Raw genomic sequence first — 24192 nt, 5'->3', positions numbered from 1 at the left:
CGCTGTGTTTGAATGTTTAGAAACGCCAATAATCATCGCTTGTGATACGGCTTTCGAAACACATGGCCCTTATCTTTCATTTACATTTACATTTAAGTCATTTAGCAGACGCTCTTATCCAGAGCGACTTACAAATTGGTGCATTCACCTTATGATATCCAGTGGAACAACCACTTTACAATAGTGCATCTAACTCTTTTAAGGGGGGGGGTTAGAAGGATTACTTTATCCTATCCTAGGTATTCCTTAAAGAGGTGGGGTTTCAGGTGTCTCCGGAAGGTGGTGATTGACTCCGCTGACCTGGCGTCGTGAGGGAGTTTGTTCCACCATTCATCAGCAGGAAAGAATCTTTCAAATGAAAAACATACACTTAACTGTAGCAGTTTTGCACAGATCTATACAGCTATGGAGCCTCCATCTGACACAACTACACTTCCACTGCATTTCCCGAGATATGCTTACACACAAGTGTTCTAAGCTAATTAGCACAGGGGGTCGCCTCTTTTCTTCCTTTTCTTCCTTCTAAAGTATTCAGACCACTTCCCTTTTCCACATTTTGTTATGTTACAGCATTATTCTAAAATGGATTAAATCATTTTTCCCATCATCAATCTACACACAATACCCCATAATTACAAAGCATTTTAGATTTATTTTTGCAAATTGATCTCCGGTGCATCCTGTTTCCATTTATCATGCTTGAGATGTTTCTGCAACTTGATTGGAGTCCACCTGTGGTAAATGTAATTTATTGGGCATGATTTGGAAGGCACACACCTGTCTATATAAGGTCCCACAGTTGACAGTGTATGTCAGAGCAAAAACCAAACCATGACGTCGAAGGAATTGTCCGTAGAGCTCCGAGACAGGATTGTGTCGAGGCACAGATCTGGGGAAGGGTACCAAAAAATGTCTAACATTGAAGGTCCCGAAGAACACAATGGCCTCCATCATTCTTAAATGGAAGTACAGTTGAAGTCGGAAGTTTACATACACTTAGGTTGGAGTCATTAAAACTCGTTTTTCAACCACTCCACAAATTTCTTGTTAACAAGCTATAGTTTTGGCAAGTCGGTAAGGACATCTAATTTGTGCATGACAAGTAATTTTTCCAACAAATGTTTACAGACAGATTATTTCACTTATAATTCATTGTATCACTAACAGAAGTTTACATACACTAGGTTGACTGTGCCTTTAAACAGCTTGGAAAATTATGTCAGGTGTACCTGTGGATGTATTTCAAGGCCTACCTTCAAACTAAGTGCCTCATTGCTTGACATCATGGGAAAATCAAAAGAAATCAGCCAAGACCTCAGAAAAAAAATGTGACTTCCACAAGTCTGGTTCATCCTTGGGAGCAATTTCCAAACTCCTGAAGGTACCAGGTTCATCTGTACAAACAATAGTACCCAAGTATAAACACCATGGGACCACGCATCCGTCATACCGCTCAGGAAGGAGACGCGTTCTGTCTCCTAGAGATGAACGTACTTTGGTGCGAAAAGTGCAAATCTATCCCAGAACAACAGCAAAGGACCTTGTAAAGATGCTGGAGGAAACAGGTACAACGTATCTATATCCACAGTAAAACGAGTCCTTTATCGACATAACCTGAAAGGCCACTCAGCAAGGAAGAAGCCACTGCTCCAAAACCGCCATAAAAAAGCCAGACTACGGTTTGCAACTGCACATGGGGACAAAGATTGTACTTTTTGGAGAAGTATCATCTGTTCTGATGAAACAAAAATAGAACTGTTTGGCCATAATGACCATCATTATGTTTGGAGTAAAAGGTGGGATGCTTGCAAGCCGAAGAACACCATCCCAACCGTGAAGCACGGGGGTGGCAGCATCATGTTGTGGGGGTGCTTTGCTGCAGGAGGGACTGGTGCACTTCATAAAATTGATGGCATCATGAGGGAGGAAAATGATGTGGATATATTGAAGCAACATCTCCAGACATCAGTCAGGAAGTTAAAGCTTGGTCGCAAATGGGTCTTCCAAATGGACATTGACCCCAAGCATACTTCCAAAGTTGTGGCAAAATGGCTTAAGGACAACAAAGTCAAGGTATTGGAGTGGCCATCACAAAGCCCTGACCTCAATCCCATAGAAAATGTGTGGGCAGAACTGAAAAAGCGTGTGTGAGCAAGGAGGCCTACAAACCTGACTCAGTTACATCAGCTCTGTCAGGAGGAATGGGACAAAATTCACCCAACTTATTGTGGGAAGCTTGTGGAAGGCTACCCAAAATGTTTGACCCAAGTTAAACAATTTAAAAGCAATGCTACCAAATACTAATTGCGTGTATGTAAACTTCTGACCCACTGGGAATGTGATGAAAGAAATAAAAGCTGAAATAAATAATTCCCTCTACTATTATTCTGACATTTCACATTCTTCAAATAAAGTGGTGATCCTAACTGAACCTAAGACAGGGAATTTTTACTAGGATTACATGTCATGAATTGTGAAAAACTGAGTTTAAATGTATTTGGCTAAGTATGTATGTAAACTTCCAACTTCAACTGTAGTTTGGAGCCACCAAGACTCTTCCTAGAGTTGGCCGCCTGGTGTTCACTCTGACAGAGCTCTAGAGTTCCTCTGTGGAGATGTGAAAACATTCCAGAAGGACAACCATCTCTGCAGCACTCCACCAATCAGGCCTTCATGGTAGGGAGGCCAGACGCAAATCACTCCTCAGTAAAAGGCACATGACAGCCCGCTTGGAGTTTGCGAAAAGGCATCTGAAGTAGAGATCCTTGTTGAAAACCTACTCCAAAGCGCTCAGGACCTCAGACTGAGGCAAAGGTTCACCTTCCAACAGGACAACAACCATAAGCACACAGCCAAGACAACACAGGAGTGGCCTCAGGACATGTCTCTGAATGTCCTTGAGTGGCCCAGCCAGAGCCCGGACTTGAAGCCGATCGAACATCTATGGAGAGATCTGAATATAGCTTTGCAGCGACCCCATCCAACCTGACATGTCTTGAGAGGATCTGCAGAGAAGAATGGGAGAAACTCCCCAAATGCAGGTGTGCCAAGCTTCTGATGTCATACCCAAGAAGACTTGAGGCTGTAATCGCTGCCAAAGGTGCTTGAACATAGTACTTAGTAAAGGGTATGAATACTTATGTAAATGTGATATTTATTTATTTTTTTACAAATTTGCTAACATTTCTAAAAACGGTTTTTGCTTTGTCATTATGGGGTATTGTGTGTAGATTGATGAGAAGAATTAAAAAAACTATTTAATCCATTTTAGGATAAGGATGTAACGTAACAAAATGTGGAAAAAGTAAATGGGTCTGAATACTTTCCGAATGCACTTTATGTGTACTGAGATTCATGATCAAGGGCTACCTCGCTGCAAGGTGCTGCCTCATAATGGCGTTGATGAGAATGTTGAAGGCAACAACAGATATTGGTGGGCTGACCAGTTATGTTTCTTAAACTATTTAGTGTAAAACAATTACACCATAACTAGAGGTTATCTACAACCACACTAGGGGTCGTTTGATACTGCAGGTTGTTCAACCAAATACAGTGTCCTTGCTATCAGGGATCCTTGAGACGTCCCAACTCTAACATCACCTCATTGAAGTTGACATTTTAACTGGTAAGGGTTAGGGTTAGGGTAGGGGTTATGGTTTGTGGTAAGGACGTCCTAAAGATCCAGTATTGCACTAATATATGGGCGTATATTGTTTTTGACACTGCTAATTTAACACTGGAGACTTATACTCTACTCGGCCTTGTCTCAAGTTGGTGGTTGAAGATATCCCTCTAGTGGTGTGGGGGCTGTGCTTTGGCAAAGTGGGTGGGGTTATATCCTGCCTGTTTGGCCCTGTCCGGGGGTAACATCGGATGGGGCCACAGTGTCTCCTGACCCCTCCTGTCTTAGCCTCCAGTATTTATGCTGCAGTAGTTTATGTGTCGGGGGTCTAGGGTCAGTCTGTTATATCTGGAGTATTTCTCCTGTCTCCTGTCTTGATATATCAGCTGATGTAAGAAGGGCTATATAAATACATTTGATTTGATTTTACTGTGCAGTGTTTTTTCAAGAGACCACCTAATTTGGCCACAAACTTTAGTAACCTGGACACAGCCTACTCGTTTGTTCAACCCACTTGGCCGCAGAACAAGACCCACCAATTGGACATTGTTGGTGAACTAGGCTTATGTCCCCGCTGTCCCCCAGTGTGGTCGGTCATGCATGTGATGTGTGGTCGGTCATGCATGCGGTGTCCGACTCCAGACAGCGGTTAAAAACGCACACGCCGACCTGGATGCCTAACCCTAATCTTCTATACTGGCCGGTGTTTCCTGAGGCTCGTGCGTGTGATCTGGCTCTCGGTCTAGTCCGCTACACTTGCACGCAGTGTGTCAGTGTCTGGGTCTCGCTGCCTGTTGGCGACGGGTGGAACGAGGGAAGGGAAAATCCAGGACCGTTTTTAAATACTCAATGGTTGACTGACGACGGACAGATACGGTTCTCTCAAGATGGTGGGGCGTACAAGCAATGGAACTCACAAGTATGCATGCGACCCTGTTGCACCGGGTGTGGCCGGACACAGGAGGGAATCGGGCACGGTAAGTTAGCTAACCAACTGTGTACACTTACCTATTGCCTAAGTGTACTATGACATGATGTCAGGACCATTATGGCACGGGACATAATGGACTTGGGCTATTCGCATGTTAGAAATTAAGTGGGCTATCAGGTACTTTCTCCCAGGTTACTGTTTGTGGCTGTAGTGAGGTATGCATGGATCATGAAATTCAACCCAAGACAACTAAAGTTGTCTCTGACAATGAGACAGTGTCTTATATGTTTTTGAACTTTCATTTCAAGATGAAAAGTCTAGGAGATTCTTACATGAAGTGGTTGAAAGATAGAAAGTGAGAGGATGGTCTGGGGTAGAGAGAAGTAAAGATAGAGATGGATGGAGAGAGAAGTGTGAAGTTCAGCAAGATCCACTTCAATGTCCTGTTCCTGCTGCTTCATATAAATAGAATAAGGTCTATTCTGTGTATCAGTGTAATTCAGTGGAAAACAGATACTGTTCCCTGTATATTCTTAAATGTGTTCTCTCCTCTTTTCTCCCATAACAACTGATCCCCAAAAGCACTGGATAGGTGTGTCTACTGCTGTAAAAGCCTTCTGCTTTCACCTATCCTGATGTGGTCAAAGAGGAAAGGGGACAAGAAACAGAAGCTGGTTAAGACTGTTGGGACACCGCACAGGGAGGAACCTCAATGTGCATGTATCATATTACTTTCACCTATATTGTGTTTTCAGAGGAGAGGAGAGCAACTGTAGACTATTGAGATATAGCCTCCTAGATAGACACTGATGCTCAATGCCGTCCTTCACTGATGGTCCTAGCCAGCTCAGCCAATCCTTGTCCTCCATGCAAATGATACAGTGGGATCTGTGCACTGATTGGAGCTCTCTCACATATTTGTCGTCGCCATGGCTTGAGTTTGGAGGCACTTGGCTGCTGGTCTGTGAGTGAGAGATCACTCTGCCAAAGAGAGGAGAGGGGGAGGAGAAAGGGATGGAAGAGGTGGAATAGAGGGAGGGAGAGAAGAGGGCAGAGTGGGTGGGGATACAGAGGGAAGTGAAGAGGGAGGGGGAGGAAGAGAGGGCGGTAGAGAGAAATAGAGAGAGAGGGATCATCTCACTGATGCTGAGTCACAGACAGGGGGTTCAGCCGCCGTATCCCATGAGCCTTTAGGGGAAACATGGAGGAGCTCGAGCACACCTGCCCCCAGCCGCGCACGGTAGGGTGTGTTTGTGTGTGAAGGAGAGAAAGAGGGAGAGGCTGGCTAGTCTTCTTGTTATGAAACAGATCCACTGTCTATGTGTGTCTTTGCGGGATGCTCTGAGTGCTGAATGGACTGTGTGTGTGTCTGTGTGGAGGATGGGGGGTTGGGCGTGTTTCGCAGTATTGGCAGGGGTGTGTGTATGTGTGGGCATAGGCAGCCTGGCATAGATCTCCTGATGAGGACACGAAAGCGCAAGTATACAGAGGGGCGATGCTAGCTCCATGCCAGCTCCATTCAGTCTCTCTTTCTATCTTTCTCTCTCTGTCTTTGTTATTCCCTTTTATTCTTTGTGCCTCTCTCCTTCTCTTCATCATATCCTCCTCCCTATTCCCTATTCCCACATCCCTGTGCCTCTCCCTCTCTTTCTTTCCTCCTGTGTGCTACCATCACAGTGTTGTGGTTGATTTTTTAGTTGAGGTTTTTAGTGTGTGTTTTTTTCTTAGTTAATCCTTCTTAGACCAGATGTTGCCTGCTTGTGCCAGTTTCAGGGCTTTAGTGAGAACATTCGCTGCGGTCACTCTGATCTGTCGATCGTTCGAGGCCACCGCCTGCCCTTTGTCCACACTGGGCTCCTCCCCCTTCTCACCTTGCAGTGGATTGTGGGAGAAACGTTACCTCAGTGCGTCCTCCTCACTGTTCTGTTCTGTCCGATCTGTTACTATGGGGATGGGAGCTCACAAGACGGTTGCTAGCCAAGACCATCTGATGATGTTATGATCATCTCCACCTCCTTTCTGTTCTTCCTCATCCCTTATCCAAATGGAATATGTAGAGGTGGAATTACCTTTAAATATTCAGTGTTATGGATGACAAATGTAGACAAAGGTATTAATATGAACAATCTAAGATCCCATTATCCCTAGAAATCAAGAAACCATGGTTTCTATGTTGCCCTCTAGAGGAGACTGCTGTGTGTTTTGTGATCATGGTTACTGTTCAGTTGCACCTTCACTCTCTCTCTCTCGCTTTGTGAATGAGATCTAGTCTCCCAGGGTAACATATAGTCTTCAGTATGTCTCTCAGTTCTCTCGTGTGTTTGGGAGTGGATCCATGAAGTTACTGGGGACAGAAAGTCATGCATGTTCCAATTCCTCTTTCTCTCCCCCCTAGAGAAAGAGAGCGAGAGATGGAAAATGAGGTGTTGGTAGAGGGAGGGATGAAGTTCCATTTTAGCCAGTAGCAGATCAATAGCACTGGGTGCTGCTCGTTCCCTCATCATGTAATCAATAGTTGTGATAGAGAATAGATATCAGGCCTGATCAATAATGTAATTACTGGAATTATGCCGGAGAGAAACAGGGGATGACTATCAAGAAGGGGACATGAATGTCATTCAACTTTCCTTCTCTCCTCCATCGCTTTCCTTCTCTCCTCTCTTTATCAGTCACTATCCTTCCCTGTATCTCCTGTTCCTCTCTTCACCCCCCTCTCAAATTAAATTTTTTCAGGTTTTATCACATTATTTCCCTCCTTTTCTTCCCCTCAACACACTTCACCTATCATGTGTCTGAGACTCCATACCATTTTTGGTTTGTTGAGAGGAGTGAGAGTTTTGTAGGGGTTTGAATTTGATGCATGTGCTGTTCTAATATGCTGATGTTAGCACTATTATACTGAACAAAAAGCACTTAACAGTTAAATCTCTCTCTCCTCCCTCTCTCAGATGCTGACTGAGCCTGCTCTCTTTGCTAAGGACACCAGCTGTGAGTGTCGCGCCCCTCATGAGAGACTCTCCATTGCTCAAGCCCGCAGAGGGACCCCAGGTATACCTCCTCTCGTCCTCTGTTACGCCCCCCTCTCATCACTCTTCTCTCACTATTCCTCCTCTCATCCTCATTCTTCATCCTCTCTTCCTACCATCCTCAGCATCTTCCCTCATAGCCATCTCTTCTTCTTTTCCGCATCCTCTCCTCCTCACATTCACTTACAACATCATCAGGAGAGGAGAAGGTATGTGTTAGATGTACACTCTGTGTGTCTGTCCTCTACAGTAGACCGTCCAGTGCGTGTATATGCAGATGGGATATTTGATTTGTTCCACTCCGGCCATGCCAGAGCTCTGATGCAGGCCAAGAACCTCTTCCCCAATGCATACCTCATAGTGGGAGGTATGCACACACACACACATGCAGATATGTACACAAACACACACATTCATACACATGTGGATATAATGACTCTTAGTATGAATAACTCATACATGTTTTGCTATCTGTTTCTTTGTACCTTTGTGACTGTTTCATGTGTGTGTGTTTGTTTGTGTATGTTTGTTTGTCTGTGTGTGTGTCAGTGTGTAGTGATGAGCTGACCCATAAGTATAAGGGTTTCACTGTGATGACGGAGGATGAGAGGTACGAGGCTCTGAGACACTGTCGCTATGTCGACGAAGTGGTCCGAGATGCACCATGGACGCTCACACAGGACTTCCTGGAAAAGCACAAGGTGTGTGTGTGTTTGTCTATTCCCATCAAGGCTCTCTGTGTGTTTATGTGTGTATATGTGTGTGTAGAGACTATTTATGATGCATGCAAGCATGTCTCTTTTCTGTGTGTCAGTTTATCTGAATGTGTTTTCATTTTGTTTCTCCCGTGCTGTGTGTAGACACTGTATATTTATTGTTTATAGACTGTGTATAGACTGTATAGAGACTGGGTATATATTGTGTGTAGACTGTGTAGAGATGGGGTATATATTGTGTGTGTAGACTCTGTAGACGGTGTAGAGATGGGGTATATATTGTGTGTAGACTGTGTAGAGACTGTGTGGAGATGGGGTATATATTGTGTGTGTAGACTCTGTAGACGGTGTAGAGATGGGGTATATATTGTGTGTAGACTGTGTAGAGACTGTGTGGAGATGGGGTATATATTGTGTGTAGACTGTGTGGAGATGGGGTATATATTGTGTGTAGACTGTGTAGAGACTGTGTGGAGATGGGGTATATATTGTGTGTAGACTGTGTGGAGATGGGGTATATATTGTGTGTAGACTGTGTAGAGACTGTGTAGAGATGGGGTATATATTATGTATAGACTGTATAGAGATTGTGTATAGATTCTTGTCTTGTGTTCTGATTGTTTCTCAGATCGATTTTGTGGCTCATGACGATATCCCATACTCCTCAGCAGGAACTGAGGACGTCTACAAACACATCAAGGAGGCAGGTGTGTGTGTGTGTGTGTGTGTGTGTGTGTGTGTGTGTGAAGCTGTATTTATGATTAGTGTATGTGTTCCTGTGTGCGTGTTTATAATGTGTGTGTGTGTTCATGTTCGTCCATATGTATTTATAATGTGTGTGCGTGTTCATGTGCGTGTATTTATTGTATGTGTGTGTATTTATAATGTATTTATAGTATGTGTGTGTATGTGTGTGTTCATGTTCGTCCATGTGTGTGTATTTATAGTGTGTGTGTTTGTGCTCATGTTTCTCCTTGTGTGTATTTATAATATATAATGTGTGTATTTGTGTTTGTATAATGTGTGTATTTATAATGTGTGGGTATTTATGTGTGTGTGTGTGTGTGTGTTCCAGGCATGTTCGTGCCAACTCAGCGGACAGAGGGTATCTCGACCTCTGACCTGATCACTCGTATCGTTCGAGACTACGACCTCTACGCTAGACGCAATCTACAGCGGGGCTACACCGCTAAAGAGCTCAATGTCAGCTTCATCAACGTAAGTGTGTGTGTCTACCTTAAAAATAACGTGTGTGTACTCCGTACACTGGGAACATAACTGATGTCTTTCAACGAACACACACACAGACATACAGTATGTTCTGTCTGTATTTGTTGAGAGACACATACAGGTAACTGACAGAAACACCTGAGTTAATGAGGGACACAAAGTATATTGAAAGCAGGTGCTTGCACACAGGTGTGGAATTAACATCCCATCATTCTTAGGGTCATGTATAAAAATGCTGAGCAGGCACAGTTGCCCATTATTTTAGCTACCATGGCTAGAAGAAGAGACCTCAGTGACTTCGAAAGAGGGGGGATTGTTGGGGCAAGTTTGGCTGGAGCTTCAGAGACGAAGACTGCTCAACTTGCTGATGTTTCACAATATGCCATGGCCGTCGGTCACCAGCTCTCAACCCAACTGAACACTTATGGGAGCTTCTGGAGCGGCGCCTGAGACGTTTTCCACCACCGTCAACAAAACACCAAATGATGGAACTTCTCATGGAACAATGGTGTCACATCCCTCCAATAGAGTTCCAGACACTTATAGAATATATGCCAAGGCGCATTGCAGCTGTTCTGTGGTGGCCCAATGCCCTTTTAAGACACTATGTTGGTATTTCCTTTATTTTGGCAGTTACCTGTATGTCAGTTACATTCCTACAACCTTTCTACAACCTCAGGAGAAGAAGTACCGCCTGCAGAACCAGGTGGACCGTATGAAGGAGAAAGTGAAAACGGTGGAGGAGAAGAGTAAACACTTTGTCTACCGCGTGGAGGAGAAGAGCCATGACCTCATACAGAAGTGGGAGGAGAAATCACGGGAGTTCATCGGTAACTTCTTGGAACTGTTCGGCCCAGATGGAACATGGGTAAGCTAAAGCCTGCCTCTAATGCTCCACTCATGGACATATTTCAATCACTCATCTGACATTTCACTTCTTTGTTTGCAAATCTGATCTATGAACCTAAACTGTGTTTAGCTTCTACCTCTAGCCTAGTCTTTGAAGTGATAGTTCTCTCACAAACCTCTCTCTCTCCTTACCTTAACAGAAACAGGTGTTTAGTGAGCGTAGTGGTCGGATGATCTCCTACGCCCTATCACCCCACGGGTCGCCTAGTAACAGTCCCCCCCGGCAACTGTCTTTGTCTCGTTCCCCGTCTCCCCCCTCGCGCTGGCTTCACCCCCGACCAGCCTCCCCTTCCTCACCCAAAGGGGCTTCCGCCTCTTTCAGTAGCATGAGTGAAGATGAGAACGAGAAGTAGGAGCCTGGACTGTGGAACAGACACTTGACACCACACACACACCTAACTGATGCCATGCATACACACACACACACACCTAAGACCACACACTCACTTACTGCCTGAAAGGTGCTGTCACGCACACACATTCTCTCGCTCTCTCTCCCCGACATCCCCTTCCACACACTGGCAGCAATGACTGGATGCTGAAGGAAGTTGTAGATATGCAAGACAGAAGGGAGTCATGGGAAATGTAGTGTAGTGCTGTAGCACGAAGAAGCCATCAGTCTCTGTTGCCTGGGTAACGAAGCAGACAGGAGTATAGAGAACAGAAGATGATGCGACTGACCTGTTTTTGATTGCTCAGGTTTGACAGAGACGGTAAATAAAAGAGCGCCTGTTGATCATATCATTCCATCATTTTATGTCCTCCTTTTTCTCTATCCTTTCTTTTGGTTTTAAATCTCATGTTATGGTCATATTTTAGAGAAAAACTAGGGTAAACATGATAGAAGATATTTTCTGCAATTTCACAACAATCATCTGCAGTGTGACTATTTGCATTGTGATATTACGTGAGTAGCAGGGTTGGGGTCAATTCCATTTGAATTTCGGTCAATTTCCAAACCAATGTTCCTAATGGAAAATAATCTGAATTTTAGTGTACTTCCTGAATTGAAATGGCCCCAACCCTGGTGAGTAGACCTACACCATTACAGAACTCTCCAGATAGAGATTGAATTTATAGACAAACCGACACAGTTCTCTATACAATAAGAGAATAGACTGTCTGCACCATTCTGTTTCTAATTGCATACTGACTGTGCCCTAGTTTGTAGATTTAAGAGAGAAACACTGTCCTCTAGAGGAGTAAGTAACTGCAGCCTTCCTGGGAGACAAGAGGCCACTTTAGACTAGGGAGATGCACCCCACAGAATCACAAATAATTCTGTACCAGATTATTTGCCATAGCAACTAGTCTCCCTAGGCAGAAGTGTTGCCTCCCACAGTGTTAAATGTTCTAGCATAGGTCTGAGATTTCCGAGACTACATAGCAACCCAAATTAATGGATGTTACATTTCAACAACGGTAACACCATGGAACTCAGTACGTGATTGGTGATTGCATAATGAACAGAACACTTGGGACTTCAGTATCAGGGATGTCCCCCCGCTTTCCCAATATGGCCGCCTGCCCGGCCCATCAATTGTAAACAGTGCTTTCAACAGGAGAAACTGATCTGTCAATTTATTTGCTTTTAGAGAATGTACAATTGTGACAGCTTATTCAAGAGCCTTCCTTATTAGAAATGGGAGATCAAATGATTTTATAGTACAGGGATGGCCAGTGTTATCCACAAAGGGCTGGTGTGGTCCTAGAATCAGGTGTTATAACTTGGCTGGAATAAAAGCTTGCACCCACACTGGTCCTTTGTGAATAAGATTGACCCGCCCTGTTGTAGTAGAATCATTGTGCTCTCCTCTTGCTAGTCACACATGACACAGAACTGTTCTTCAACTCGATGTCTCTCGCTACGACACCTCACAGGCCACAACTGTTCCACAGCGGAAACCCACATAACATCACTTCCTACCACACCTCCTGATCCACCTTAGATACGTTCTTGTCCTGTATGCATTATATGTAATCCTGCACTGTGTGTACAAGATTGGGAATGTGTGTTTCTGTTTGTATCGTCTTATTTTCTAATGTATAATTCCTAATGGCGTAATATGTAAATAAATAGAAAATGAAAGTCATTGAAAGAGAGCAGATTGGTGATTGAGAGGAAACAAATCTCTTTTTCAACAGATAGACTCGTTTGCACACATGCATAGAAAAAAAACTGGCTGTTTTGTTCTCTTTATTGTAGCTTTGGGAAATTGACAGTAGGTATTGCAAGCTTGACCTCATGCTGAATACCTCTATATTGTTGTATATCACTGTGTCTACTATCTATGCTAGCCGCTACTGTACCACATGTATACATACAGAAGTTACTGTTTTGTGATAAGATGGTCTGCATACGTCTGTACACACTTTCTCTACAGAGAGGAGTTCAAAGTGCTCAGTCATCTCCTTACATCATTTACATTACATTTACTACTAATACCTTAGAGGTACAAAAAGGTAAGGAAGGATTCACTACCTTATCTACAGCTAAGCCCACTTAAAATTTTAGGTGCCACCTTGGCAGTGCTGGAATGAGTTAGTTCAGGTTTTGCTGAAAACTGAGAATGGATGATGTCAGATCAGAGCTCCATGATTGGTCCAAGTTTGGCCCACTTTTCATAAACCGGCCAATGAGAATGAGGATAACTAGAAACAAACAAGCTAATATTATCCCAGCGTTAACTAAGACAATTGATTCTTATCAGAGAGGCCTGAATGAAATGTAATCCACATACGAAGTCATTGATGAAGAAAAACAGTATGTGTATACTGTAGATGGTGACTTAAAAATCAAAAAAGAGGGAGGAAAGAGCCCCCTCTGGAATAATCATCATCCAGTTATACAAAAAAATTATGCAAAAAAATTGAAGTAAAAAACAAAAGATCAAAAATCAACCATTTTCCTATGCAAAAGAACCCTTGTTTCAGAAACACAAGATATTTGTTCAGGTCCATACTCCTGCATACTCCTGCACAAACAATGGGGTTTCAAAATGGCCGCTGTTTTACACCACTACAATGCCACAGATTCTTCTTGACACTTAAGATACAAATATTAATCTCATCCAATCCCTTCCATCCTTGAAGAGCATTATTCACACACTTCAACCAATGACAGCTATTACATGTCTTATCGGAAAACCATTCAAAATACTAGTTGATGTTCAAGCTCGTTCAATGTTCATAATGTTTAGTAATACCACTACTAGGTGAATTAAAAGGTTGAGTCGGTGTGACGTTGTTAGCGATAGTCTTGGTTAACGTGAGAATGTTCATAATGCTTTGCAGGGTTGATGCTGCCACAGGGGGACAAACAAGGCTAACAAAATGTAGCCATCTTTAGGATAGGTCATGTAGCCTTTGCATGGTCTTATCAGGGTGTGGAAGGAGCTGGGAGGGTTAACAGTAACACATGTAATGCTGGAGAGGTTTACAAGCAATAAGCTACAGGAAAGACAAGGCTCACATGGTGAACCATCGTTAGTTAACATTAGCATCCTGAAAACATCCATTTTCTTTGAGACTCAGAGCAGTGTTTCCCATAGAAAACCTGAAATGGGGCACCAAGTTGTTCAATAGAAACAAATTAACACCAAAGGTTTTTAGAAAGGGGGCAAGACAGCTAGGTGGGCTGTCTCGGAGTATACAGTTTTAACCTTTCAAAGGGTTCAGGAAGGATCAGTATCGCTGGTTAAGATCTGGGGGAAAGATTGAGGATGCCTATTTCACTAGTTTCTCCTCTCAAACCAACACGTCACAATACAGTAAAAACAAAATAAAACAATGGAGTTGAAATTAAACTATAGCCATCAGGGCATTTGTCATGCAATACTGTTTCTTAACTCCTCAGAGTTCTAAGTCTCCCCCTCTTTCTGAGATAATGGAATAACAATGAATAAAACATACATCTGTTTGTTCCAGATTCTTTCTATAATATAATGCAACATGCGTAATGCATAATAACTATCTTTAGTTAGTTTAAAGCTTGTTCCCATTGTTCCTAAAATGTTCTTATAGGTCTAGTTAGTCACTGCAACTCTCTCTTCTCTATAACTTGGCATTGGCCACACCACTGTAACCATGACAATCGTAACTATGACAACTGCCCACCCTGACCCTCGTTGTGCCTAATTAACCTCGTGCCCGGGTCGAATTGCTGGCGCACATAGTCTGGTAACGGGGTGGTCAGTGCTATCTGGGATTCTTGGGATGTCCCTACCTTAACACTTTTACATTTCAACTTCAATGGGGTAGGGACGTCCCAAGGACTCCAGATATCAGGGACCGTAATAAGGTGGGACTGGTTAGAACTTAGGGGGTGTTGATTTACTGAGTGCCATGCTAATCAAGTCAATTTCTAAGCGAATCACACAACTATGAGGCATGTCTTTAAAATCGAGGCAGGAGGGTCGTCACTAGTTAGCACACCCACAAAGTCATAAACGCTGCCTATCTCTAAAATGTCTCTTCTTAAACCTAACCTTAACCAAACTGCTAACTTCATACTTAACCCTAACCTTAAATTAAGACCACAAAGTCAATTTTTGTAGCCAATGTTGACTTTGTGGCAGTGGAAGCTAGTGGTAACTGACAGGAAGTGAGAGATAGCAACCGTTTTATTAGCTGGAAAATTGTCAATCAAAATAAATGTTCTATTACATAAACAATATTATTTTGAGGAAGCCCAATTGATTCTGAGTTTGGGCGTATAAAGTTTATAAGTCAAAATAATTTCCAATATGCATACTTTCAGATTTTCCCGAACTCACTTCCTTGTTTAAATCACTTGCGCTTTGAAGTCCACAATGTAGCTGGGGTATGTTCTCAGGGTTGGGCTAGATGGCGATGGACAGAGATCAGCCAGATCAGTCAGTAGTTTTCGCCGCTCCTGCCATAGTCTCCCATTCAAGTTCCATTCTGAGGCGCTGTGAGACCAGACGGATCGACAGAGAGCGCCGGCTGGTGGACGAGATTAGTGCCCATTCAAAACTGTGTCCTCAAAAGGGAGAAAAGGAGCTCCTTTTCCCTTTTCTCTGTCGGGCCTGAAACCCAAACCCTCAGCCTGTCACAGCCTTCTGCTTTGTAGGGGAGAGAAGAGAGAAACAGAGGTTCTATTATGTTTGACTGAACAAACCGAGACTGGACACAGAGAGAGCAGAACAGAAACCTTTCCCAGCCCAAAGACAGAGCCTCTAGCTGCAGTGGCTGGAGAGAACCACAAGGGAGTGCTGTGGTCAGTAAAGCTGAAGATAAGGGATCGAAGGAAAGAGTGGCTGAACTCAACCTCAACCATCTCAAACTGACTGTCTGTCCACCAATCTGGTCGCTGTAGTCCCACTTAGAACATATTGTGAAGAGGAACAACTGACCAAATAACCTATCAGAGGAGTCAAGGGGTGGGGCTAAAATCCTGTTCCAAAGTCCACCCTGGGACAACAACATCAATGACTGCAGAGAGGGCGTTGTATCGCCGCGGCAGCTGAAGTTAAACCCATGATGATTTTGTTAGCGAGGGGATCATTGAAGGGGCAGAGTTCAGTGTGCCAGGCAGGTGGGCGGGGGAAGTGTTTTAGGGCAGAGTTATCGGTTGGCCTTGTAATTTGATTTGCTGGTGTCTCGTGGCTCTTTGCTCGGGTTGCTCCAATCGTCTGCCTCAGGGCTGGTCTGGTAGTGTCGCCATGCCGATTTATTAAAGACGGGCAGGCGCTCAAACGACTCACTGGACAGAGCCTGGATTGGGGGCGGGACAAAAGAAGAACCAATGAAAGGGATGGAGTAATGTTGATAGTGAATTGTATTACAGAGCAGAGGTATATCAGAGTCTGAGAATCACAGAGTAACATCAAAATGATTGGTGGTGTGAGAGAAGCCCCTCCTACCTTGAGATAAATGACAGCATCAGTGCCAACCCCTTCCATGGAGTAGAGCTTCAGGTCTCCCTGAAAATACCTGGCATACAACCTGGAGATGGGCAGACCATAGCCAAAACCAGCCTGGAAGCAGGGAGGGAGAAGGAAGAGAAAGTTGGGAGTCAGAGATAGCAGACAAGAGGGGGAGAGAAATGACATAGGTGAGAGTGTAATATAAGGGCAGTCACTTCTTCAGAAGAAGTTGTTTACAATCACTACAGAAAAACACTGGCACCTGAAAAATATGGGGAACAATGTGTATGTGTGTACCAGTGGGACAGTGCTGGAGGGTTCTAGGCTGGGCGTGGGGGCAGTAGAGTACATGTAGTTAAACAGACGATCGATCTTCCTCAGAGGTACACCTCCACCCCTATCACTGATCTGACAGAGATAGATAAAATAGAGAGGAAAGGGAGAGAAAGAGGATATGTCACAACTGTACATTTGACACACTGGGTAAAAGATGATGGTAAATATAACAATTTACAGAGCATTTATCATACATCCCACTCATAGATGGCATGTCTAAGTATTGGCAGGTGTGTGTGTGTGTGTTACCTTTATGGACAGGTCCTCTTTTCCTAGTGTGACTTTGGCCTTCACCGGAGGTAAGCCCTCCTTACTGTCCTCATGGAGCTCCACGGAGGCCCGCATAGAGTTCTACACACACCAAACAGTTTTATTAGTATGATGATGGTCGTGCATTGTGTATGTGTACTTGTGTGTGTGCGTGCCACACCTTGAAGAGTTCAAACAGCATGTGGAAGAGGTGAGAGGGAACATACACAGCCTGGATCGATTTGTCTTTGTCTTGTTTCACTGGGACACAGGGAGAGAAAATAAGATATCTCTCTATATATATATAATCACAGCAGGACTAAATCTGGCTTCTGCAACCATCATCTCTAAATAGGAGCAGTCCTGTGGCTACAACACTTCCCTTTAAAGGTGGAGCTCTGTTATCTCTCACACAGAGAGGGATCAGATGTTATGAAACCACAAACATACTGTAAAGAGTGTGTTTAGACAGCATATAGAGATCAAAGATATCATGAGACCGTGTGGAAAGTTTGTGTGTGTGTTGACTGTACATTAGACAACATGGAGGGGGATCAGAGATGTGGTAAAACAGGGAAGATGTCTTACTGTTGAACTCTTGGATCTGGAGTGCAGGGGCAGCAAGGTAGTACTGTTCACACAGCATCTTGGCTGTCTCATAGGCATCTGAAACAGGAAGGCAGTGTCACATGATGGACAGATGGATACATGCAATCATGCACACAACTACCTAAGAAAAGCAGAAGCATTTGGGGGTGGTAACGAGAGAGGAAAAGGGAGAAAGAGGAAGGGACTAAGGGGAGAGAGATGACTATTGTTTTGTTTCAGAAAACTGCCATCATCACTATTAAGGTTAGGGTTGGATTAACCCAAGGAGGCTGAAAAGATTTGGCATGGGCCCTCAGATCCTCAAAAAGGTATACAGCTGCACCATTAAGAGAATCTTGACTAGCTGCATCACCACTTGGTATTGTAACTGCTTGGCATCCAACCGCAAGACGCTACACAGGGTAGTGCGTACGGCCCAGTACATCACTAGGGCTGAGCTCCCTGCCATCCAGGTCCTCTATACAAGGCGGAGGAAGGCCCTAAAAATCTTCAAAGACTCCAGCCACCCAAGTCATAGACTTCTCTCTGCTATCGCACGGCAAGCGGTACCGATGCACCAAGTCTGGAACCAACAGGACTCTGAACAGCTTCTACCACCAAGCCATAAGACTGCTAAATAGTTAGTGAAATAGTTATCAATAGCTACCAGGACTATATGCATTGACCCTTTTTGGGCACCAACTTTGACTCATCACATACACTGCTGCTAATGTTTATTATCTGTCACTTTATTCCTAGTTATATGTATAGTACATTCACCACATGACCAAAAATGTGTACACCTGCACATCGAATATCTCATTCCAAAATCACGGTCATTAATATGGTCCCCCCTTTGCTGCTATAACAGCCTCAACTCTTCTGAGAAGGCTTTCCACAAGATGTTGGAACAATGTGGCGGGGGACTTGCTTCCATTCAGCCACAAGAGCATTAGTGAGATCAGGCACTGATGTTGGGTGATCAGTCCTGGCTCGCAGTCGGCGTTCCAATTCATCCCAAAGGCGTTCGATGGGGTTGAGGTGAGGGCTCTGTACAGGCCAGTCAAGTTCTTACACACCAATCTCGACAAACCATTTCTGTATGGACCTTGCTTTGTGCACAGTGGCATTGTCATGCTGAAACCGGAAAGGGCCTTCCCCAAACTGTTGCCACAAAGTTGGAAGCACAGAATTGTCTAGAATGTCATTGTATGCTGTAGCATTAAGATTTCCCTTCACTGGAACTAAGGAGCCTAGCCCGAACCATGAAAAACAACCCCAGACCATTATTCCTCCTCCACCAAACTTTACAGTTGGCACTATGCATTCAGGCAGGTAGCATTCTCCTTGCATCCGCCAAACCCAAATTCGTCCGCCAGACTGCCAGATGGTGAAGCGTGATTCATCACTCCAGAGAACGCGTTTCCACTGCTCCAGAGTCGAATGGCGGCGAGCTTTACGCCACTCCAGCAGACGCTTGGCATTGCACATGGTGATCTTAGGCTTGTGTGAGGTTGCTCGGCCATGGAAACCCATTTTATGAAGCTCCCAACGAACAGTTATTGTGCTGACGTTGCTTCCAGAGGCAGTTTGGAATTTGGTAGTGAGTGTTGCAACCGAGGACAGCCTATTTTTACGCGCTACGGCGTTCCCGTTCTGTGAGCATGTGTGTTTTAGCTTTCTATTATTTCTTTGTCTGCGTTGTTGGGAAGGGCTCGCAAGTAAGCATTTCACTGTTAGTCTACACCTGTTGTTTACAGATCATGTGACAAATACAACGTGATCTTTTACCACTGCTTCTGAAAAACACAGTGAGTCAGACAAAGTCACCCCCCCCCCCCCCGACCAGTCCTCACCTTTGACTACTTCAGCCACGTTGCAAGTGGGGTCTATGCTGCCAATATGTTTGGGGTGGGCTGGGTTAGTGTCATTGCCGAACAGGAGAGCTGAGGAGACAGACATGAACATTATGGATACCATAGTTCCCCCAAAGACATAACGCCTTTACACACACACACACACACTGTCCACATATCTTAAACATCGTCCAGCGGACATGTGCTTATTAACGTGCTGTAAATGTGTGTCAGAGTGTGTGCTCTCACTGTGTTGGTTGATGAGCATGCGGAAGGATATGCGGTTGGTGTAGAAGCGGTCCAGAAAGTACTGGATGTTACTGCTGACGAAGGGGTCGAAGCCAAACTTCTCCTTGTACTCTATAACCCCCTGGGCCATGGTAGGGACCACGTCATTATGACGATTACGGATCTCTATCAACAACTCCAGGAAACTGAGCGAGAGAGAGAGAGAGAGAGAGAGAGAGAGTAAAAAAAATACCTTATTTCTGCTGACTTACAGTTGTCAGCTGGGGTTGTTATCAGTGCTTCCTATCTAAATCTCTCTCACATGGTGTGAACACTGTTATGGTATAAATATACATGATTATCTGAACAGGTAAGTCCAGGAGTTTAGCATCAGGTGAGTATGAGGACAAGGACACAGGCAGTTAGCAGTAAGCTACCCTCTACCTCTTCATAGCTCCAAACATCCCTCTCAGGTTCTCACACCATTCTACCTCCCTGCTGTCTTCAGTTCAACATCAGATGATTGATCTGTTGAACCAACAAGGAATAAAATATCTAGAAAAAACATTGTCCTCCATACTCACTCATTGAGGGCCTGAGGATCCTCTGGTTTTCTGTTCTCATACCCCAACAGCTCCACAAAGCTCTGCATGTACCTGAGGGGAACACACACACACACAGCTCATTCAATACGTTTGGGGTATGTAAATTGCATGTTTGTGCTGATGTCACGGGCATGTTTGTGTGTTATGACTCATTCTCACTAGACTGGTCCCATATGTTTTTGTGCTTTTGCCAACTCCATTGCTCATTGTCAAGTGTTTGGCATGATAGCACAAACAGACTGGCACTCAGGCTAAATGTCTCACCATTTCTGCACCAGTTTGATTGAGGGCTGACTGAGCAGGTTATCAGGCAACAGGTTGACCTCTCTCATGGTGTTAGCCAGCCTCACCGGCAGCTCCTTCCTCAGGAACATAAAGGATGTCTTCTCACACGCATTGTCCCGACCTAGAGGAGGAGATGGGAGGGGAAGGGAGGGAGAGTCTTAAAAGTTGACTGGGAAAATCCACTCTAAAAAGCAAATGCCATTCTACCATGATGTTCAACTTCTCTGTCTGAAAAAGCAACAAAAGACACCCCTCTGTGACATATTGATGTGAACAAATGGACATCTCACCATAGTTACAATGTGATGAATGCTGGAAATACCAGAGCTGCTGTGTGTTTGACTATAGGCACATCCCAGCATCTCTTTCTCACTTACATACACAGTCCACATGCTATCCATAGATACTTCATTGTGTGTTCTGAAACAGCAATGAGTAATGTTTGTTTAACCTCCAGGGAAAGGCGCCCAAGGCAACTAATGCTGGGCCGAGGCGTGGCTAATTTGATAAGAAAGGCTCAAATACGCTGAACGCACTCAGAAAATAGGCAGACTAACTAACTGTCTGCCTATTTTATCCTTTCTTATCACAGGCAAGTATGCACACACACATGTGCCACAAACACAGAGAGAGAGAGAAAGAGAAAGTTAAAGTGGTTCAATAACAGCAGTGGTCCCCCTGAGCAGTCTCTGGTTCCCAGGCCCAGACACAAAGGAAGGATTATGAAACAGTTCCAGTGACGCAACAAGACACGAGCTGTTAGTACTGTAGACCTGTTCAACTAGTAATAAACAGCCCTCTGTACACCTGTGAGTGTAGCCTATCTGTATGAAAGAGGGAGAGAGAGATAGGGGGGGAAAGAAACAGAAAGCTTTCCTTTTGACTTCATTAACTAAATTGTTGCTTAGCAGTCAGAAACTGATGATTTAACACAAGTCACATATGGGAGCATGTTATTAACCCATACTCAGCATTTGTGTCTTCTGACTGGACACAATGCCCCAGTCTATACTGTAGCTATAGGCTATAGCCCCCAGTCTATACTGTAGCTATAGGCTATAGCCCCCAGTCTATACTGTAGCTATAGGCTATAGCCCCCAGTCTATACTGTAGCTATAGGCTATAGCCCCCAGTCATACTGTAGCTATAGGCTATAGCCCCCAGTCTATACTGTAGCTATAGGCTATAGCCCCCAGTCTATACTGTAGCTATAGGCTATAGCCCCCAGTCTATACTGTAGCTATAGGCTATAGCCCCCAGTCTATACTGTAGCTATAGGCTATAGCCCCCAGTCTATACTGTAGCTATAGGCTATAGCCCCCAGTCTATACTGTAGCTATAGGCTATAGCCCCCAGTCTATACTGTAGCTATAGGCTATAGCCCCCAGTCTATACTGTAGCTATAGGCTATAGCCCCCAGTCTATACTGTAGCTATAGGCTATAGCCCCCAGTCTATACTGTAGCTATAGGCTATAGCCCCCAGTCTATACTGTAGCTATAGGCTATAGCCCCCAGTCTATACTGTAGCTATAGGCTATAGCCCCCAGTCTATACTGTAGCTATAGGCTATAGCCCCCAGTCTATACTGTAGCTATAGGCTATAGCCCCCAGTCTATACTGTAGCTATAGGCTATAGCCCCCAGTCTATACTGTAGCTATAGGCTATAGCCCCCAGTCTATACTGTAGCTATAGGCTATAGCCCCCAGTCTATACTGTAGCTATAGGCTATAGCCCCCAGTCTATACTGTAGCTATAGGCTATAGCCCCCAGTCTATACTGTAGCTATAGGCTATAGCCCCCAGTCATACTGTAGCTATAGGCTATAGCCCCCAGTCATCCTGTAGCTATAGGCTATAGCCCCCAGTCATCCTGTAGCTATAGGCTATAGCCCCCAGTCATACTGTAGCTATAGGCTATAGCCCCCAGTCTATACTGTAGCTATAGGCTATAGCCCCCAGTCATACTGTAGCTATAGGCTATAGCCCCCAGTCTATACTGTAGCTATAGGCTATAGCCCCCAGTCATACTGTAGCTATAGGCTATAGCCCCCAGTCTATACTGTAGCTATAGGCTATAGCCCCCAGTCTATACTGTAGCTATAGGCTATAGCCCCCAGTCTATACTGGTGCACTGATAGGCATATTGCTCATAACTACAACAACAAAAAATGTACATGCTAATTGTGGCAACAACAAAATAAATCATGCAAATTATATCAGAACAGAATTATCATTGAGTACTGTGGCATACTATAAAAACATTGACCGTATTCAAGGGAATAAAAACAACACTTGCAAGGATGTTCACCTTCAGAGATTCACATCGCCTTATGTTTGTTCATCAGGATTTCATTCATATTACAGAATAATAGACAACAGCCTAAAATTAAAACACATTGATAGTGACAGCCCATTACCAAGAGAGTGTAGGCCTAGTCTAGGCTACTTACCAAATTCCAAAAATTGCTTGATGGAGAGAGGCGACGGTGAAAATCTTGAATAATATTCAATTTTTTTGGTGTTTTTCAATAAAACCGTATACAGCCTCATTGTGAAAAGTTGCTATTGTAGATGTCGTTCCGGAATGATGATGGTTAAATTAAAAACACTCCACCACATCCAATGACACTGACAGCGATGTGCATCCTCCACAGACAACGTCTTCATTTGACGTTTCTCTCTGTCTAGACCTGCAAATCACTGAACGATATAACTAAAAGTGTTACTGTAGCTTAATCATTCAATATGTAGCACTTCTATTTTCTGGAATGGTTTCGATGCAATATTGTTGCACAGGAGAATACGTACTGTCGCGAGCCCTAACTCAATCGCGCATTACTCTGAGTCTGTTGGTGTTTAACGGTGATTGGTCGACACTTGCCCTGTCAAACCCGGAAAAGAGAAAATGGGAGATAGCGATTGAAGTGCTGGTCTGTCTGCCAGAAAGGGGCGGGTCTGTAGCAGTTTAACAGACCGGTTAATTGGATAGAATTAAATGTTGCTTTGAACAGTAGCCGTCAATGTGTATCCTTGATAACTGATGCCAACACGCATGTAACTGATCCAGTTTTTGTGTGTGTATAGCCGATCATAAAAGTCAGCTAACCTTGAATAAGTTATGGAGAGGGCAACAGATCAGCAACATAACTAGCCCACATAGAATACCTGTGGATACAGTCAGTGGTCGAAAAAGTACCCAATTATCATACGTGAGTAAAAGTATAGATACCTTAATAGAAAGTTACTCAAGTTAAAGTGAAAGTCACCCAGTAAAATACGACTCGAGTAAAAGTCTAAAAGTTTTTGGTTTTAAATATACTTAAGTAAATGTAATAGCTAAAATATACTTAAGTATCAAAATTATAAATCCTTTCAAATTAAGTATTTTAAGCAAAGCAGAAGGCACCATTTTCATGTTTTTAAAATGTATGTGCTGCAAGGCACACTCCAACACTCTGACATTATTTACAAAAGATGCAATTATGTTTAGTGAGTCAGACAGGCCAGAGGCAGTAGGGATGACCTCGTATTCTCTTGTTAAGTGCGTGCATTTGACAATGTTCCTGTCCTGCTAAGCATTCAAAATGTAACAAGTACTTTTGGTTGTCAGGGAAAATGTATGGAGTACATTTTCTTCAGGAATGTAGTGAAGTAAAACTACTCAAAAATATAAATAAAGTAAAGTACAGATACACCAAAAAACTACTTAAGTAGTACTTAAA

General features: G+C 43.8%; 2 protein-coding genes across 3 annotated transcripts; one reads left to right on the top strand and one right to left on the bottom strand.

Annotated features, from left to right (window-relative positions):
• Nucleotides 1-4313: 4313 nt before the first annotated feature.
• On the top strand, nt 4314-12527 carry pcyt1ba (phosphate cytidylyltransferase 1B, choline a). 2 transcript variants are annotated; one of them, XM_071414865.1, is made up of 8 exons: nt 4314-4599; nt 7502-7601; nt 7830-7946; nt 8129-8280; nt 8924-9002; nt 9371-9513; nt 10205-10393; nt 10575-12527. In XM_071414865.1, the coding sequence occupies exons 1-8, from the start codon at nt 4510-4512 to the stop codon at nt 10785-10787; spliced, it is 1083 nt and encodes a 360-aa protein (XP_071270966.1). In that variant the 5' UTR covers nt 4314-4509; the 3' UTR covers nt 10788-12527. The 2 variants fall into 2 exon arrangements, with proteins under 2 accessions (XP_071270966.1, XP_071270967.1); XM_071414866.1 differs by lacking the exon at nt 4314-4599 and adding an exon at nt 5635-5793.
• A 75-nt stretch (nt 12528-12602) lies between these two features.
• pdk3a (pyruvate dehydrogenase kinase, isozyme 3a) lies at nt 12603-23697 on the bottom strand. Its single transcript, XM_071414864.1, has 11 exons — nt 22921-23697; nt 20449-20590; nt 20164-20235; nt 19601-19785; nt 19352-19441; nt 17496-17573; nt 17089-17168; nt 16908-17009; nt 16620-16730; nt 16320-16433; nt 12603-16170 (listed from the first exon to the last, which is right to left on the bottom strand). The coding sequence occupies exons 1-11, from the start codon at nt 23018-23020 to the stop codon at nt 16021-16023; spliced, it is 1224 nt and encodes a 407-aa protein (XP_071270965.1). The 5' UTR covers nt 23021-23697; the 3' UTR covers nt 12603-16020.
• Nucleotides 23698-24192: the final 495 nt, after the last annotated feature.

This window comes from Salvelinus alpinus, chromosome 8 (assembly GCF_045679555.1).
Source record: "Salvelinus alpinus chromosome 8, SLU_Salpinus.1, whole genome shotgun sequence".
In the NCBI taxonomy this organism is placed as follows: Eukaryota; Metazoa; Chordata; class Actinopteri; order Salmoniformes; family Salmonidae; genus Salvelinus; species Salvelinus alpinus.
The sequence above is the reverse complement of the archived record's forward strand: the minus strand, read 5'-3'. Positions and strand labels throughout refer to the sequence as shown.

Excerpts from the sequence above, each read along its gene's own strand:
- pcyt1ba (XM_071414865.1), top strand. The coding sequence starts at position 4,510 with ATGGTGGGGCGTACAAGCAATGGAACTCACAAGTATGCATGCGACCCT. Across the intron at positions 9,003-9,370 it reads CAAACACATCAAGGAGGCAG|GCATGTTCGTGCCAACTCAG; the intron begins GTGTGTGTGTGT and ends TGTGTGTTCCAG. Across the intron at positions 10,394-10,574 it reads TCGGCCCAGATGGAACATGG|AAACAGGTGTTTAGTGAGCG; the intron begins GTAAGCTAAAGC and ends TTACCTTAACAG.
- pdk3a (XM_071414864.1), bottom strand. The coding sequence starts at position 23,020 with ATGAGGCTGTATACGGTTTTATTGAAAAACACCAAAAAAATTGAATAT. Across the intron at positions 20,236-20,448 it reads ATCAAACTGGTGCAGAAATG|GTACATGCAGAGCTTTGTGG; the intron begins GTGAGACATTTA and ends TGTTCCCCTCAG. Across the intron at positions 16,731-16,907 it reads AAGAGGACCTGTCCATAAAG|ATCAGTGATAGGGGTGGAGG; the intron begins GTAACACACACA and ends TATCTCTGTCAG.